Below are 18866 nucleotides of genomic sequence, written 5' to 3'. Positions count from 1 at the left end.
CTAACTAACCTACGGACATCACACACATCCATGCCCGAGGCAGGATTCAAACCTGCGATAGTAGCAGCAGCGCGGTTCCGGACTGAAGCGCCTAGAACAGCTCGGCCACAAAGACCGGCCTTTCATTCTACATTACAGCAATATGTGGTAGCAAGACCAAGCAAAAAATAACATTCTTGGGGTTACCTCAGTTGATAAGCGTAAATTAATTACCCGCCAACCCAAAAATAACTTTCTTGGGGTTACCTCAGTGTGATAATTAATTACGGGGAGACTGCTATATTGGCAAGTCCCTGCATTTCATCAGATCTGAGTGGGACTAGCGCCTGGGCTCATAGAGCTTACCATGTAATCCCCCTGACACACTACTCATTAAAGCCTGTGCTATGGTAAGTGAGCGGGATTCATCTTATGAGAAAGGATTTTCGCGTAGATATCGACCGTGTGTGCCTGAATGGTGGCAAATCAGACTTGCATCTACTCTGTAATAACAATGATCCGCCAAGTAAGTTCGAAATGCAATTACACGCCAGGATGGATCAAAAGCATCCCAGAAGATGCTACCAATGTGATAATAATACTGTCTTCAGCCTAATTAGGCATTAACTAAGTTTCTTCCCTGTACAAATTGGTATATATTCATGCAAAACAACAAATTGTAACACTGCATATTATAGTAGTAGAATTTTAGAACCAGAAAATCTATTGCTGATAGTTTCACGATCTGTACTGATATGGAAAACCATGAATACATAACAATACAAACGGTTCAAATAACTCTGAGCAAAATGCGACTTAACTTCTGAGGTCATCAGTCGCCTAGAACTTAGAACTAATTAAACCTAACTAACCTAAGGACATCACACACATTCATGCCCGAGGCAGGACTCGAACCTGCGACCGTAGCGGCCGCTCGGCTCCAGACTGTAGCGCCTAGAACCGCACGGCCACTCCGGCCGGCCATAACAATACACTATAATGTTTACTACAAAACTTTATACTGTCTATCAATCTGATTAAAATCGGACATAGTTTACCCTAGAAATTGTACTTCAATGCCACACACAAAATGTCAATTTTGATAAAGATAAACAGTGATAAATTTTGACTTTTATACTGACTTTAACTTTTGCTGGTCGAATCAATTTAGAACACTTCAAAATTCAAGTGAATTGCGGGAATGGGGGGGGGGGGGGGGGTGATCCTGAAACTGTTACGATCGCTGTATTTAAAAAAATGAATACTGAATTTTTTATTCGTTCAAGATTTTCAGTATATAAGTTATTACCCCTTACATCTTATTTACTGCTCATTTAAATGCCATTAAATCTGGCTCGAAATAATGAACTTCATTACTATATCAATACTAAAGTTATCTTTCGACTTCGTTAGACCATCGCTATTGATTTACTGGTTCATTAACAAAACATTTCTTTAAACACCATTCTAATATAGCTAGGTCTGCAAATAATTATTATTAACACAACTTTTAATTTTCATTTCGGGACACTCGGATTGGAAAGGTCCCTGTCTAGGTTAGTTGTGAGGATAATCAAATGATGGAAAAGTTCTGGTAAAATTTAGGTTATTATTGCACCAAACAAGCACAGTTCACTCTCTGATCCATACGAATACAGTACTAAAAGTTTCAACCTGCTAGTAACGATGCGGCGGTTGGCGGGCGGGAAGGTGGCGAGGCACAGAACACACATACAACCACAGCTATGGCTCTTTACGTATCGCACTTTAATTCTTCTTAGCGTCGCAATACTTTTCCATTTAGTGCCAATGGAATTTTGCCATGCTGTGTTGGCGTTAGAACGGCATACCCGAGGCTCAGTGAAGCTACGTCTTCCAGGAGAGCCTCCTCGCTCCAGAAAGTGTCGCTCAAACTAGTGCCAAACTCCAACTACTACTACTGAGCACGTTGTGTCGTGCAGTGCCCGTGCGCATTTTCCCGCGCTCGCCTGCCATCCACCTTTTACCGCTCCCTGGCGGACCGGGTATTCACCCGAGGTTTTGCATTCTACATATCCTAACACATTGTCTACATATGGACCAGACGCAGACTTACAATTTTAAACATCTTACAACAGTTTCAACATTTGTTACATTTCAATTCTATTACAATATTACTTGACATGTGACATAAACATTAATATTCACATTGAAACTTATTTACAGTTTTCTTAACATAATGGCATGAAACAAAAATAAATGAAATCAGAACATCAGTTTCACAAGTTTATCGTAAAATCAGATAAAAAGGATTACTTATATGTACAATAGTACAAATAGTACCGAGTAGTTGTTGTTACAACCACTCGCCTTTGACAGGGAAACTGAACACATACACGGTCAATCACATTACAGTGACCGCCTCCTATGTTCGACGTCAACTGACAGTAACCACTCGCAGACAGACGGCAGGTGGCATCACCAGCATTGGAGGTTATACAAAGTGTGCTGGGGCTGTGCGAAAACAGTGCAGACGTTGTCGTAATGTGCAGACGGAGCTATTGATTCGATCTTCAACAGAGCGTGATTATAGGCTTTCGGGCCAACGGCGGAAGCATTTCCGAAACAGCTAAGTTCACGCGCCGCTGTGGTTAGCATACAGTGAGCGTCAAAACATGTGGCGAGGCAACTACGGTGCTCCACGGCTCATAGACGAAAGGGGTGAACGACGGCGGGGAATAAACGTGCAACTGTCGGGCAACTGACCGCCCAGATGAACCAAAGCGCTACTAATAGCGTCTACTCAATGATCGTTCAGTGAATGGCAACGCATATGGGTCTCTGCAGCACCCGCCTGGGTCGTACACCCACGCTGACTGCTGTTCACCGGCTACGATGGTTGGAATTCCCACTCAAATCCTCTGCGTGGAGGCAGGTAGTCTTTTCAGATGAATAATGTTTTGTTTGCTATCCTACAGAGGGCTATTGGCGTTTGTCGAGTGAAACGTCTGAAAGCAGAATACAATCGTCTTAAGGGAGGGAGCACTACCGACTCGGCAATGTTTTCGTGGAACACTCTGGGCTATCTCATCATGCTGGAGGACACCCTGGATCAACACAAATACGCATCTGTGCTTGGGAACCATGTCCACACCTACACGCAGGTTCTTTCTCATCGGCTAGATGGCATCTACCAGCAGGACAATGCAAAGGCTCACACAGCTCGCAGAGTACGTGCGTGATTCCATGAGCACCACGATGAGTTTACCGCACTCCCCTGGCCACCAAATTCCCCGGACTCAGATCTAATCCCAGAATGTGCGGGACGGCTTCGCTCTGGCTGTTAGCGGAATGAATGCTCAGCCGAGAGACCAAGCGCAACTGACCACGGCACTGGAGGCGGCGGGCCTCTACATTGCTTTCGGTACGTTCCATAACCCCAATGACTCTCTCCCCGCACGTCTCGCAGGGGTCCGCCCTAAAAAAGTTGGTTATTCAGCCTTTTGAAAGATGGCCGCACTAATGTGAGTAGACAGTGTGCAAAACAAACAACAGCTACACAACATTCTACTCTGAGAGGCTGATTTTATGATAAAATTACCCTCTCTGAAGTCGACCTTAACATGTGACAGAATCGAGGACTTTGCAGCTGGTCCAGAGACACCGTCAGCGCTCAGAAACACCGGTTATCTACTCTCTATTACGAACCCTTACATCCAACCGAGATCTGCTACTGATACTACGAATCATACAACAGCGCATTACCCGCATCAGTTTTGTTCACACAGCACGTGGTGTAGAGATTTTTCTTCATCTGCCCCAAATACCTACGAAATTTTTATGTCCCTACGTCCTATACAGGACCGTATTAATGAGTGCTGTTACCTAGAGTAATGGAAAATTGGGAGACCCACAGGCTAGGAAAGACAACAGAAAATTGAGATGTGATAAGAGCACATTGTGCTATGGTCAGCATTTATGTATGGCCATGAAACGCCTCTTCTTGTTTTTGAAGTACAGCCCAGTGCTGTACAACGGAGCCACTCAAACTGTTACTAAAATATAGTCCACATATGGGACTTTTACCTGCATGACTAGAATCCACAATGCATCATGTCACCTCAGTGACACACTTGCTCCTTAAATGGCTTGAGCGAACGTGTCGCAGTTGCAGCTCCATAAAGAAACCGCTGATAGTGCCCCAAGGGCTTCTAGAAATTTTGGAAATTGGAAATTTGTGGAAAGGACTATGGGACCAAACTGCGTAGGACATCGGTCCCTAGGCTTACACACTACTTAATCTAACTCAAATTAACCTACGCTAAGGTGAACACGCACACCCATGTCCGAGGGAGGACTCGAACCTCCGTCGGGGGGAGGCCGCGAACCGTGAAAAGGCACCTTACACCACACGGACACCCTGCGCGGCCCAGGGGCTTCTGATCCCAAGGAATTTCAAGCTGCAATTCTGTAAAAGAGGAAACACTCGTCAGCAGTGAGCATCGATGGAGGCTATAGAAAGAGAGATTGGCAATAGTCGCAAAATGGTACTGATCACTGCTTTAGGATGGTTTTCTTACGACCTCCGGTAACTGCAGCCTCTGAGCAGAAGGAAGCGATTCCTGGAACAGATTGATGTTCCAACAGTCCGCAGCTCGTGGTCGTGCGGTAGCGTTCTCGCTTCCCGCGCCCGGGTTCCCGGGTTCGATTCCCGGCGGGGTCAGGGATTTTCTCTGCCTCGTGATGACTGGGTGTTGTGTGATGTCCTTAGGTTAGTTAGGTTTAAGTAGTTCTAAGTTCTAGGGGACTGATGACCACAGATGTTAAGTCCCATAGTGCTCAGAGCCATTTTGATGTTCCAACATGTCGATCTTGGTTTGAATAGAGTGAATCGCAAGGCAGTGGATAGAAACAAAAGAAAGATAAGTAGCTACGGAGTCACACTGCTGCGGCATGATGTCTAGACTGTTGGTGCCGCTTTGTTGCGTACGCCTGGAATGGGGTGCAGTAGCCGGCCGGAGTGGCCGTGCGGATCTAGGCGCTAGAGTCTGGAGCCGAGCGAGCGCTACGGTCGCAAGTTCGATGGATGTGTGTGATGCCCTTAGATTAGTTAGGTTTAATTAGTTCTAAGTTCTATGCGACGACCTCAGAAGTTAAGTCGCATAGTGCTCAGAGCAATTTGAACCATTTTTTTGGGGTGGAGTCGTACACTGAAAGCGGGGAATCACAATTTTGCTTCACACGATCGCGTCGATGGCAAAATGAAGATAGGTCAGATTGTAATGAAAATAAGAGGTGAAGTTTGTGATAATCACTAAAAGACAATTGATGTGATAAGGAATCACTTTTAAAATTTTGTAAATTTATCGCTTCATCTGTTATAACTTCTAGAAGAAATGGAGCAAAATTCTTCTCAATAAAATCTAGAAACCGAAACTCGACTGTTTCTCCCATCAACGCCTCTCATTCATAATTCAATGTTACCTTGTCCTGCCTCATCCAATGAAGCTCATATACATTGTTGTCGATGGTGTGTAGCTGTGTGTTCTGACCAGATGTGTGACATACTCCCGGAAAGCTCTCTGGTTTGCGGTAGTCGAACAGACGACATGTTATTTCTGAACACGGCGTGGCGTTGCCCCAATCGCTCCTGAGATGCTTTTGGTCTTGGTTCTGCTCGATAATGCAATTGTAGGTTTCTGCTCCGTATTATGTTGCTGCAAATTTGTGTTCAGAGTCCGGGGAATTTGGTGGCCAGGGGAGTGCGGTAAACTCATCGTGGTGCTCATGGAATCACGCACGTACTCTGCGAGCTGTGTGAGCCTTTGCATTGTCCTGCTGGTAGATGCCATCTAGCCGATGAGAAAGAACCTGCGTGTAGGTGTGGACATGGTTCCCAAGCACAGATGCGTATTTGTGTTGATCCAGTGTGTCCTCCAGCATGATGAGATAGCCCAGAGTATTCCACGAAAACAGCTGAGAAAGCTGTAATGTGGATAACGTTCTTGGTAAATCTGTGTGTAACATTACTATACATCGCGAAGGTAACCAGCTGCATTCATGTAGGACGAACTTGTTTTTTCAGTGACACAGTTAGATGCAGAAAATGTTTTATCTTACTTGACATTTCAATTGAAAAAAAGCAGAACTTAGTTCTTTGTGGAAACGTCTGGCCGCCTGTCCAAGTTAACAGGAATGCCCATACATTCTGTTGCATTCCACGGCCATCTGACATACTAAATACACCTCTCACTAACTAACAAACAGTATAATTCCTTGATATCATTATTTTATACAGGCTGTGGAAAAGCACATTGACCAAAATCTGTAGGGCAGGAAAACAGTATCAGACGAAGGAATTTGAGGGTAGGAACTAGGAGTCGGGTTTGCATATTTTCGACGGTAGATTTATCAATTTAAACTCCAACTGTGCGACGGTCTTCGAGATTGAAACTTGTTTGTGCTTGCCAGATGCAAACAAATTGTGCCTAGTCATTGTCACTATGTGGGGCTGATGCGCAATGCAGAACTCTAGTTTTAACTTCCTTTTCATCGCATTCCGTAGGTACAGTGATCCGACTAGACTGGGTACCGGTGAGTGAATGAGCGTTGTGAAGCGGTAACTTGAATGACCTACACGTGGCTTATGGCGCTGCTCATGGCAATGCAAGGGTGGCTCGTAGGATTTACGTTGTGAGACGTACTGTCTGTACAAATTGGATTGATGATGACGTATTACATTCTTAGAGCAAGATCCAACGACTTGTACGTGAGTAACAGCTCAGTAACAAGACGTGGACCGGCGTCACGAATGTTCAAATGTGTGTGAATTCCTAAGAAACCGAACTGCTGATATCATCGGTCCCTAGACTTACACACTACTTAAACACACACACCCAAGCCCTAGGGAGGACTCGAACCTCCGGCGGGAGGGGCAGTCCATGCCATGGCGTCCTAAACCGCGCGGTTACTACGCGTGGCCCGGCGTCACGTCTAGAATGTCTTTGACGAGACTGTGTTACTTCCTTTCCACCGACAAAAGGCACAAGCTGTGGGTTCCGGACAACTTCCCTAGGCATCAGGATTTTTTGACTGGGTCCTGCAACGAGTAGCATGTCAGCTTCATTTCCCTGAAAGATTGTTGTCTACAGAAAAGGCTTGCTTTCACCGTGAAAGCATTTTCAGTTCACACAAGAGTACGTTTGGGTACTATAGAATACTCATGCAACGTACGTGCAGATGGATCGAACGCGCTGAACCAAGCGGTGACCTCCACGTTCGCCAAACTTGATACTCCGGATTTTTTCCCTCTGCGAGCCATTAAATAGAGCGTGCATGTGACGCGAGGTGAGTATGAACCGGATTTGGTATCTCGCATTGTGGCAGCCGCAGAAGTGATTGAGACTACGGGTGTATTTCAGGGAACAGGTCAATCCCTGCATCGCTCATATGTTTTATGTCTGCGTAAAAACAGTGATTAGTGTGAACATTTTCTATAACATACTCACGTCAATTAAGTGGTGGCAAGTCTGTGTACAAGGGCATACTCATTTTTTATTTACTCCGATCTTTTTACTAAATGTTGTAACGTGGAAGATGGACATGTGATTGTTTTCATTTCTAATGAAGTGGTGTATGTTACGTCAGCTAAGTACGCCACAGGTGTATGTGGTGCTATAAGTTTCCCTAGTTCCCATCATGATGATTAATTAGCCCAAATATTTTACATTTCTCGCTTTGAGTAAAGACGTCTATATGTCAGATTTCAGTTACTTTCAAGTAGTGCTGAAAATATGCACCTGTGACTCCTACTTCCGATACTCAGATTCTTTTGTTTAATTCAGTCTTTTCATCCTACAGTTCTGGAAAAACAATGTTGCTTCTTCTGTAAAGGCATTTACTTCCTAGATGCTCTCTTCGATTTTTTTTGTTGATTAATGAGGTTTAATGTATGAATTGTTATTCTGTATAAGGAGTGGTATCCGGCAGAGCAAGTTAGTAACAAATATGGTGTCGGAGTGCCCGTCATTTACAAATCTTCCTTGTTTTATATCTCTCAGCCACGTGCTTACGTAAGTTCGTGGTCTGCAGCAATGATATACTGCCCTGTTTAATTGCACCGTCGCTCACAATTATCTTGCACATTTCATAACGCCTCGTGAAGTACTATATGTTACATGACTTTTGAGCTCTTCTGGGGTAATTATTCGCCCAAGAGTCTGATGGTAACTAAGCAGCGCAGCCAGCGCTGGCTTATGTTCAACTGTCATCGAATGCTGAGAGACAATATTTCGTTGTCTTCAGAAATCTGAGTTTTTGCATTTAACTAATGTTCACTGTTGCTTGAGATCATACAAACTCCATAAACGTGCGCCCTAAGAGGAAGACCGTATAGAGTGCGTAATAAAATTAGCTTTTCAGACTCCAGAGACCAAAACAAGAAAGAAAAGTCTACTAAATATGAGCTTTAAAATGCGTACCTGAAAGGTAGGATTGCACCGAGCAGCAATGCACCGCAGCAGAGCGGGGCGGCACGACGTGACCAAATATTGTATTGTATGAGAGAGAACGCACTGCGCGGCAGGGGATCTGCGTGGCGCAGCACTGCGAAGAAGAATTGACCGACTGGCCAAGTATGACGCGCCGTACGGTGTCGCGTAGTTCCGTTGTCGCTAGTGAGGGGTAGCAAGTGCCACAACACTGCATATGATACACCTATTTCGTAGTGTGAAACGAAAGTGTGTTTCTCAAAATGGTATTATAAGGAGAAAAGTTAATAGAGAGTATAAGTGGATATCTAGAGATATATGACCTTCAGAATATACGTTGTATGAACAGTACCAGAAAAGGCAACATTTGGAAAGTATATGCTAAGGAAATGGGACGTAAGAACACCTACGAATTAATTTTTTTTTATCTTGTGAAATGTACATGCTTATTATTACATATTTTTAATGATTATTTTCTCTTTGACGACATCCCCCATTTACCATGTTGTTAGCCGACCAAACTATCTTAAGGGGATTTCGAACAATCTTTAAGTGTATCCCGTAACTGGACAGCGTTATTTACGAAATCGCCTCGTATATAACGATAGTCTCGTAATTGTTTCTCTTCAGTTTCTTCATTCTTAAACAACACTATATGGTGGCTGAGAAAAATGTGCAAGATACAAGTGGCAAGAGTCACGTTCTTTACATGTTCTGGACTGAGAATATCTTGCGACAGTTAAGCCTAAATTTTTGGCAAAGTATTCCAAAAGCATTTTCTGGAACTCTTCGTTGTCTGCTTCGTCTGCTGTCGTATATTTTTCTTCGATTGCTCATCTAATTGTATACCGGAATGTCTCATCAAATACGGTTTAATGGAAAAGTTTCGTTTCCAACAATCACTTGAGGATATCGAACTCTTATGCCTGGTAATTCTTTCTCGCCCGCTATGTTCAAGGTATTTGTTTCCCGTTTGGTTGCTAAATCTCAGCTTGAAAAGATCCGCGCCACTAATCTTTCCGAGGTCAGCAACGTTGACATACATCTATTTGTAGTCTTCTTCCTCACGTAATAAATAAATTACTATCCCATCAATGTCACATTCGTCCATTTTGCTCGAAGGTTTCCGAACGACTAACGTACAAAATTTGCTACGTACTGCCTCGCCGTTGCGTGGTACACTGGGCCGTGCTGCGCCAGTCTGCAGCAGTGCATTTCCGCTCACCTCGGTCTTACCTGAAGAGTTACGCGCACTTGTTCATCTTCGATACTGTGGAACACATCCCTTCTAGCTCTTAAGGAATTCGTTTCAGAGCCCATTTTTAGCGAACACGTTTTTCTTGTTTCGCTGAGTACTACCTCCGAAAGAAATGGAAAGAAATGAGCTTGCAGTCGAAGAGAATTGTTTCACCGTATCGAAGATGAACAAGTGCTCATAGCTCTTAAGGTAACATCTTTGAGCCTATGTTTCTTGTTCTGGTGCAAGGAACCTGACCTGAAAGTCTGTAAAGGGAATTTAGTTACTTCCTGTATGCGGTTGTAACGACAATTATACGTATAATAAATTTTTTTCTTTATGAATTTAGATAAATTAATAATAGCAATGTGTTGAATTTCTTTTTCGATTCTTTTCGTGTCATGTTAAAGAAACTGTGTGTAACTTTTGAAACGAATATTATTATTTCTGTTAGATTTCAAATAATGTGGTAATCAAAGGGAAGTGTATTTAGTGTTAAAACTATTGTAAGATGTGAAAATTGTAATTTATACACTTGGTCCATACGTAGGTAATGCGTTAGGATATGTGTAGTAGAAAACCTGTGGTGAATACCCTACCTGTAGGGGAGCGGGAAAAGGTGGAGGCAGGCGAGGCGGGAAAACGCACACTAGCGCGGTTCTGCACAACGGGCTCAGTAACACAGTCGGAGGCGAGCAACAGTCGGAAGTACACGCACTGTACCGAGGAGGCTACCCAGGAAAAGTGGATTCCATTGAGCCTCGGATGAACCGATTCCGACGACTACTTGGCATGGCTATATTCTGAGGCACAAAATTGGAAAAATTACGACGCTAAGAAGATGGAAAGTGCCGATGTTGTGTGAGCCTTAGCCGTGCTTGTATGTGTGCCGTGCTGCCCGCTATCTCGCTGCCCGCCATCCGCCGCACCGACTTGCACAGGTCAAACATTTATTTCATCTTTAGAAGTGTATCTGTGTGGACCAGTGTCGAAACTGTTTCTAATGGTTCAATAATAACGTGACTTTTACCAGAATTGCTTTAGCCATGACTTATCCTGATCACTGACCTAGACAGGATCCTTACCTCGTATTGTGCAATCCGAGTATCCTAAACAGAAAGTTTAATGTTTGTGTTGATGAAAATTATCAGCAGAGTAATCTATGCCATAAAGGAATCTATAGTTCTGTATGTTGTTGCAAATATTGGTAAAGACCAAAAGAGTTTTTTTTTATTGAGTTAGCGATGTTATTTAATTAATTTGAAACAGAAATAATGACAGTTAAATTATTCAGAAGTAAGACAAAAGAGTAGTTATCCAGAGATTGATAAATTTTGTGTGTTAATTTGCCTTCAGTACTTAACAGTTTCAGTATAACCACTATAACAGTTTCAGGGCCCCCCCCCCCCTTTTTCTCTTATCCATTCGTTCAAACCTTGATGTGTACTGCTCAGATTTGACCAGTAAAGCTAAATTCTATATTATACCTAAGTGTATTATTGTTTTTCCATCTTTAGTAGTAACATTGTATATGTGCTTTCAAAACTGCTAATTATAGGGTAATCTATGCCCGATTTCAGTCTGCTCAACATACAAAATGCAGTTCGTAGTAATCATTACTGTGTGGTGTTGTGTAAATTTAGTTCATCCAAATTAGTACAAAGAGAGAAAACTTTAGTTCAGTGGATTTTTCCGGTTCCAAACTTTGCCATATAACGCATCATTACTACGTGTTACTATGCTTGTACATGCACCCACTTGTACAAGGAAAAACTCACTCATTGCCTAAGTAGGCTGGCGACCGAATTATTAATTATAGGTAGCATCTACTGTGTGTACTTCTTGTCTATGCTGAAGGGTAATTATACTTTACATTTGCTTGATGCATCACTGTAGTTATTGACTGAGTATAAGTCCGATCTTGCTTCCATTAGGTACGCGCGGTCAACTAATGTACTAAAATCCTTGTTTATAAGGTGAAGCCCGTGAACTTATTACAGTACAGGCTTTATAGAGATAACGTACGTCCGAGCAGGGCGGTAGTGTTACAAGTGGCTTCCCGGTGACAGGACATCCATCTGTTGTCGGTTACAAATTAATGTAAATACCGAACAGTGGATGTTCAGTGGCACGAATTGCAATAAAGTTTAGCAAAATAAACTGCAGTGTGAGTCAAGTATAATAGTGTGGTATAGTTGGCATTCAATATGGACAGGAACGTAGGCAGGGTAGATGCGCCAAGTGAAATGGAGAATGCGGCTGGCAGTAGCCGGAGTTTACGCGGCCAGATAACAGATGGCGTTAGCGAAAGACAGTTGGCGTACATACAATACCACGAACATGTCAATGAACAGATTGAAAGGTTGAGATCGCCTCGAACACAACAAGGGACAAAACAGGAAGCAGAGGGTGACTTTGTAGATGATAGTGGGTATGTGAACGAATCCACTGACATATTTGATTCACCACAGATAAAGAAAGAACCGAAAGAAACTTCTGAAGTAGAATCGGAACACATCGATCCTGTAGAACAAAACAGTATAAAAATTTTAAGTATGAACGACTTATTTGAACAATTAACCAAACAAATTGCAGGACAGAATGAGCAACTTCAAAATCAAGTCGGCAATCAGGTTAATCAGCTTAAAACACATGTTGATCAGCAGCTCAAAACGCAGAATGAACAGCTCAAAACACACGTTAACGAGCAACTCAAAACACAGGTGGATCAAATTAAAGCACAGGTGGAAGGACAGGGAATTAAAATTAGTAAACAGATAGAACAGGTAGAACAAAAAGTGGGTAATTTAAGTTCTGTGGTAAATACTCTGAAATTTGAAATTGATACCATTAACAAAAATATGGATACTATGCAGGAGGAAATTGGAAACATTAATAGTAGATTTGATGTTGAAATTCTCAACATCCAAGAGAAAGTAGAACCTTTGGTTGAAACTAAGGTAGACGAAAAAGTTTTCGGTCTTAAAACTGAGGTCGTAAACGAATGTCAACACGGGATATCGCAATTGAAAAAGGTAGTTTCAGACACTGAAAGGGATTTAAATAAAAAAGTAATCGGATGTGTTCAAAATTGTGAACAAAATACTACGAAAATTCAAGGCAGAATTTTCGATCTGGAGAGCAAAATTAAAGATAGGCCTGGTGTTGTCTGTAATGGCACACCAATTACGAAGCTGTTAGAAGGCGAGGAACGCTTCGATCCGGCCAAGAAACATAACGGGTGGCATCCGTTAGATTTTATCAAAAATTGCGAGAGAGTATTTCCTGAGCACTTGTCTGATCAGGAAAAGATAAACGTAGTAATTAGCGCCTTAGCAGGTGACGCTAAGCGCTGGGGAATAAATTTAAATACCGAACGAATGACTTTCGAAGAATTCAGGCAAAGATTTACGGAAGAATATTGGTCTGAACAAAAGCAGGACCATTTATGGCGCGAGTTTATCATGGCCAAACAGCATGATAACCGGGGCAGAAATTCTTTGAAAGATTTCTGTGAGTATTGGTACCGGAAATTGACACACCTAAGAGGTAGAAGATCAGATTCGGAAATTATCTGGGAGCTATATAAAAAGCTTCCGGAGGATTCAAAAAGGTATGTAGGAAGCAATCATCGCAGCTTCCAAGCATTTCTCGAAAGAGTCGAAGACGAAGATCATTGGCGCGAAAGTCGTGCCAATTATCAAAGTTTTGGTAACCGTAATAACCGACACAATGACGAACGAAATGACGGCGATGGATTTCGCGTCAATGTAATACAGAGAGGAAGAGGCAGAGGAAGAGGTAGAGGAAATAATCCAGGTCGCGGTAGAGGGTATACCGCGCAAAATAATTACGACGCGGGAAACTAATTTCCGCGAACGTTGCGGGCCAAACGGAAGCGGACAATATATACCGGCCCCGATTCAAGAAAAGATACCGGACCGACCGTAATGTAATAAGACAGGCTAGGGACGAGCGTGGAACGCCGCGACGTGTTGTGGCGAAACAAGCGTCAGGTGCGAGCCAGAATGAATCATCGCTGCCGCACAGAGCGCTACATGTTAACAGGCGAGTGGAGCATCAGAGGGCAACGGCCCAGCCTAGCCGAACATCTGTTCGGAAAGAAGCCGCTAGCAATACGGCAGCAGTAGATACGAACATAGACGTCAGAGCTAAAGAAAATTTTACGAGTGATAATTCCGTGGCAAAGGAAACAATAATTGAAACTGTAAATACACAGAGAGGTGCGGTTAGCAGTGTTTGCAATGAGATAAAAGGCGAGGATGAACTAGCAGAAGTAACTGATTGGCGTGTGCAGATCGATGATCGGTACAAGGGCCTAAAGCAATGTGAGTGGGAGGATTTTAAGAAGGAGTATGAGGCGAAGAAATTAGTTGGTGGAAAGAGAGATAGTAGGGACGTCCATAAAGTGACGTGGCCCAAATTTGAAGAGGGGAGAATAAATAGCGCCGCGCAAAGTACGCGTGCTGCCAATAGGATGAAGGTTAATGATAGGAAGGATTTGGAGGATGAAATCCTCCGCATTGATGAAGAAATAACTTCTGCTAACAGTCCGCCAATAGTACAAGCTGCTACCGAGAGGCACCGTGGAGAAGGGGTAGATGATTACCTGAAAGTAATTAAAGTCCACGAGGATTACACCAAATATGAAGTCACAGTGGATGTGAATAAAGCTGAGGATGAGGCCGTTTTGCCAAAAGAGGAGATTGAATTGAAATCCAAGCCTGACGATAATACAGAGAAAGGACTTAGTGCCTGTCTCAGAAAAGCTTTTATGTTAGAACCTGAAAGCGATCCGGAATGGTTGGATTCCGACGATAGTTCGGATGATGAAAGATACATAAATATAGACGAAAATGAATATATTAACTTTCCCTATTGTGCAAAAGTAGCGTGCTTAAGTGAATCTGATGTTGAGGAAGAGTGTAGTGATGACTCTAGTGAAGATGAATTTTCAGGTGTAAAGGAAAATGAATATACTTTTACTGAAAGAGGGTATGAGAAAATCAGTGGAAATAAAGGGGATGCAGTTAAGTACGATATTGTACCTAACGATGACGACGTATCAAAACAAAATCCAGACGTTGAAACTGAACAAAGAAAGAAAGAGCCACCTGACGACTCTGTGTTTATTTTGCGAAGAGTTCAAGTAAGCAAAGACTTTGAACTCCAGAAGCCTAAGAAGCCACCAGACTTAAGTGACTGTTTGATGAACCAGAAAAGACTGCCTTGTTAATAAAGAGATTAGGGGGCAGGATGTTGTAATTTTATATATTATTAATATTATGCATGACTTTATTATTACTGTAACTCAGTTTTATCTGAAAGTGAATTATTGTTTGTTGAATTAGAGCCTGGGGCAGATTTATATCGGATTTTGAGAATGTCATGAACACCTTACATCATGAAACTACAGGATTTCCACCGGAAGGAATTTTGTTAGGCAGAAGTAGTAAAAGTTTAATTGAAGAAAAACTAGAGTTTCCACCTTGTACAAGTTTGGGATTGGATCAAAAGAAAGAATTGGTGATAAAAAGGGCAAAGCAAAAAGCTGAATCTAGATCTAAAAGACACAATAAAAATTTAAAAGTTTCAAAATTTAAAATTGGAGATTATGTTCTTTTAAAAACCCACGAAAAGTCTAGTGAACTAAACCATGAAATTTCAAAATTTAAGTATATTTATAATGGACCATATGTAATACAGAATATTCCACACGACAATGCTTACTACCTGATCTACCCAAAATCCAAAAGACCTTTAGGCGTAAGAAATATTGTGGACCTAAAATTGTATGTACCTAGGAACGAGTAAATGTGCTGTATCTTATGCTGAACCCAAATTATTCTAAATGTATCTAATCTTTGTAAATGTCTGTATACCCTTGAAAGTGTGCTAATGTAGTTATGTGAGTTTCAGATTACCAATTGTACTGTAACTGTAAAAATGTATGGAGAAAAGGACTGAAAAGAAAGGATAAATGCTATCAGTCAGATAAAAGATGGGACTGTCAAAATGAAAATGGGCAGTGTATGAACCATAATATGAAGGACTGCCAAATACCAATGAGGGCAGATAAATAATCGATGGAAAATTGTAAATGTGATCCAGGAGATGTCACCATATGAAGTGAAAAGGACTGCCCAAATCCGCATAATAGGCAGCAAATATGTGTAGTTAATTTTCTGAATATATGTGTGTGTGTTTTGTTTAGTAAGTAAGAAAATGGACTGCTATTCAAAGCATGCAGCGATAAATTATTTTATAGTGTATACAAAATATGCAATTGTTTTTGTAGTTAAATGTTTGTATTCCAGAATTTTAAATTATTTCTTTGAGAAATTCAGAAAAAATGAGTAAATTGCTATTTTAGTGAGGTTATGATGGGAAGTTGGACTGTGCAAAAGGCACTTGAGTAAATGACAAGTAATTATTCTAGAAGTATTAAAAAAGTGTAAACCTATATACAGTGAGCAAAAGGAAATATGTAGTGTAAATCTTTTTGAACAATTAAGTAAAGACTCGGAACCACTGTATAATTGTAAGATTTATTAGTGTTCCCATAAAATTTAGACTTAAGAAAATTTTCTGGAAACAGGGGCATGTGTAACGACAATTATACGTATAATAAATTTTTTTCTTTATGAATTTAGATAAATTAATAATAGCAATGTGTTGAATTTCTTTTTCGATTCTTTTCGTGTCATGTTAAAGAAACTGTGTGTAACTTTTGAAACGAATATTATTATTTCTGTTAGATTTCAAATAATGTGGTAATCAAAGGGAAGTGTATTTAGTGTTAAAACTATTGTAAGATGTGAAAATTGTAATTTATACACTTGGTCCATACGTAGGTAATGCGTTAGGATATGTGTAGTAGAAAACCTGTGGTGAATACCCTACCTGTAGGGGAGCGGGAAAAGGTGGAGGCAGGCGAGGCGGGAAAACGCACACTAGCGCGGTTCTGCACAACGGGCTCAGTAACACAGTCGGAGGCGAGCAACAGTCGGAAGTACACGCACTGTACCGAGGAGGCTACCCAGGAAAAGTGGATTCCATTGAGCCTCGGATGAACCGATTCCGACGACTACTTGGCATGGCTATATTCTGAGGCACAAAATTGGAAAAATTACGACGCTAAGAAGATGGAAAGTGCCGATGTTGTGTGAGCCTTAGCCGTGCTTGTATGTGTGCCGTGCTGCCCGCTATCTCGCTGCCCGCCATCCGCCGCACCGACTTGCACAGGTCAAACATTTATTTCATCTTTAGAAGTGTATCTGTGTGGACCAGTGTCGAAACTGTTTCTAATGGTTCAATAATAACGTGACTTTTACCAGAATTGCTTTAGCCATGACTTATCCTGATCACTGACCTAGACAGGATCCTTACCTCGTATTGTGCAATCCGAGTATCCTAAACAGAAAGTTTAATGTTTGTGTTGATGAAAATTATCAGCAGAGTAATCTATGCCATAAAGGAATCTATAGTTCTGTATGTTGTTGCAAATATTGGTAAAGACCAAAAGAGTTTTTTTTTATTGAGTTAGCGATGTTATTTAATTAATTTGAAACAGAAATAATGACAGTTAAATTATTCAGAAGTAAGACAAAAGAGTAGTTATCCAGAGATTGATAAATTTTGTGTGTTAATTTGCCTTCAGTACTTAACAGTTTCAGTATAACCACTATAACAGTTTCAGGCCCCCCCCCCCCTTTTTCTCTTATCCATTCGTTCAAACCTTGATGTGTACTGCTCAGATTTGACCAGTAAAGCTAAATTCTATATTATACCTAAGTGTATTATTGTTTTTCCATCTTTAGTAGTAACATTGTATATGTGCTTTCAAAACTGCTAATTATAGGGTAATCTATGCCCGATTTCAGTCTGCTCAACATACAAAATGCAGTTCGTAGTAATCATTACTGTGTGGTGTTGTGTAAATTTAGTTCATCCAAATTAGTACAAAGAGAGAAAACTTTAGTTCAGTGGATTTTTCCGGTTCCAAACTTTGCCATATAACGCATCATTACTACGTGTTACTATGCTTGTACATGCACCCACTTGTACAAGGAAAAACTCACTCATTGCCTAAGTAGGCTGGCGACCGAATTATTAATTATAGGTAGCATCTACTGTGTGTACTTCTTGTCTATGCTGAAGGGTAATTATACTTTACATTTGCTTGATGCATCACTGTAGTTATTGACTGAGTATAAGTCCGATCTTGCTTCCATTAGGTACGCGCGGTCAACTAATGTACTAAAATCCTTGTTTATAAGGTGAAGCCCGTGAACTTATTACAGTACAGGCTTTATAGAGATAACGTACGTCCGAGCAGGGCGGTAGCGTTACACGGTGATCTCCATTTCACTAAGAATTTCATAATCTCTGTACTCCCTTAATTCCACTTACTTTCCTTGCGGCAGTAACTAAACATTTCATTCCCAGACTCATAAGTCTGTTTACCGTCGTGCTTACGAAGGCTTACTGTTTTCGCTACAATTATTGTAGTCAGATGCGTTTTCTTTGGGACTTATCGGATAATCGGCTACTCAAATGGGTAGCTAATGCAAAGGAAAAAAGGCAATTGTTAACTTTCAAAACTAAACTTACTGCCCCAGTTTGTGATTCCTGTGGACGAAAATTCTCTCCTGTCGTGATAGACGAGCATAATTGCAGAACTACGTAGAAGGGGACAAGTGTTCCTCTGTCCGTACTGCGGCGTCGTGTGGAGGATATGGCGCAGTAAGCGCGTAAGCCGTAGGGCGTCGCAGCGGGTTACGCCAGGGCCGGGCAGTCCGCCTGCCATGCAGTGAAGCCGGGTCGCCAGGGGGCGCGCTTCGCGCTGCGACAGGCGGCGGCCATCAATCATACTCGCAGCAAACGCGCCCGCCCGGTAAAAAAACGTCGCGTTTCTGACAGCAGCTATCGATTATCGAGGCGAACACGACTCAGGTCACAACTCTTCACAAGCAGGCGGAAACGGGGAATTTTTAAATACTTTCTAGTCGTTAAGAAATTAATGCCAACCTGCTGATCATACCCAAAGCGTTATATAGTAGGGCAGAGAAGCTGCTACACGACAAGATGGGTGAGTATCACGGTGAATTTTGGATGTGAACATCCTGTATGGAGTAGATCCTGAATAGTAAGCTCGTAAT

The 18866-nt window shown here is 41.8% G+C and overlaps 1 protein-coding gene across 1 annotated transcript in view; it reads left to right on the top strand.

Annotated features, from left to right (window-relative positions):
* LOC124594672 overlaps positions 1–18866 on the top strand; it is a 289502-nt gene that overhangs the window by 254490 nt on the left and 16146 nt on the right. Inside the window, exon 10 of the mRNA XM_047133040.1 lies at positions 18470–18601. Coding sequence (XP_046988996.1) covers positions 18470–18601 — 132 coding nt within the window. The remainder of the gene's footprint in view (positions 1–18469; positions 18602–18866) is intronic.

The sequence above is a fragment of the Schistocerca americana genome, chromosome 2, assembly GCF_021461395.2.
Source record: "Schistocerca americana isolate TAMUIC-IGC-003095 chromosome 2, iqSchAmer2.1, whole genome shotgun sequence".
Lineage (NCBI taxonomy): Eukaryota > Metazoa > Arthropoda > Insecta > Orthoptera > Acrididae > Schistocerca > Schistocerca americana.
Note: the sequence above shows the minus strand (reverse complement) of the source record. Positions and strands in the feature narration are given on the sequence as shown.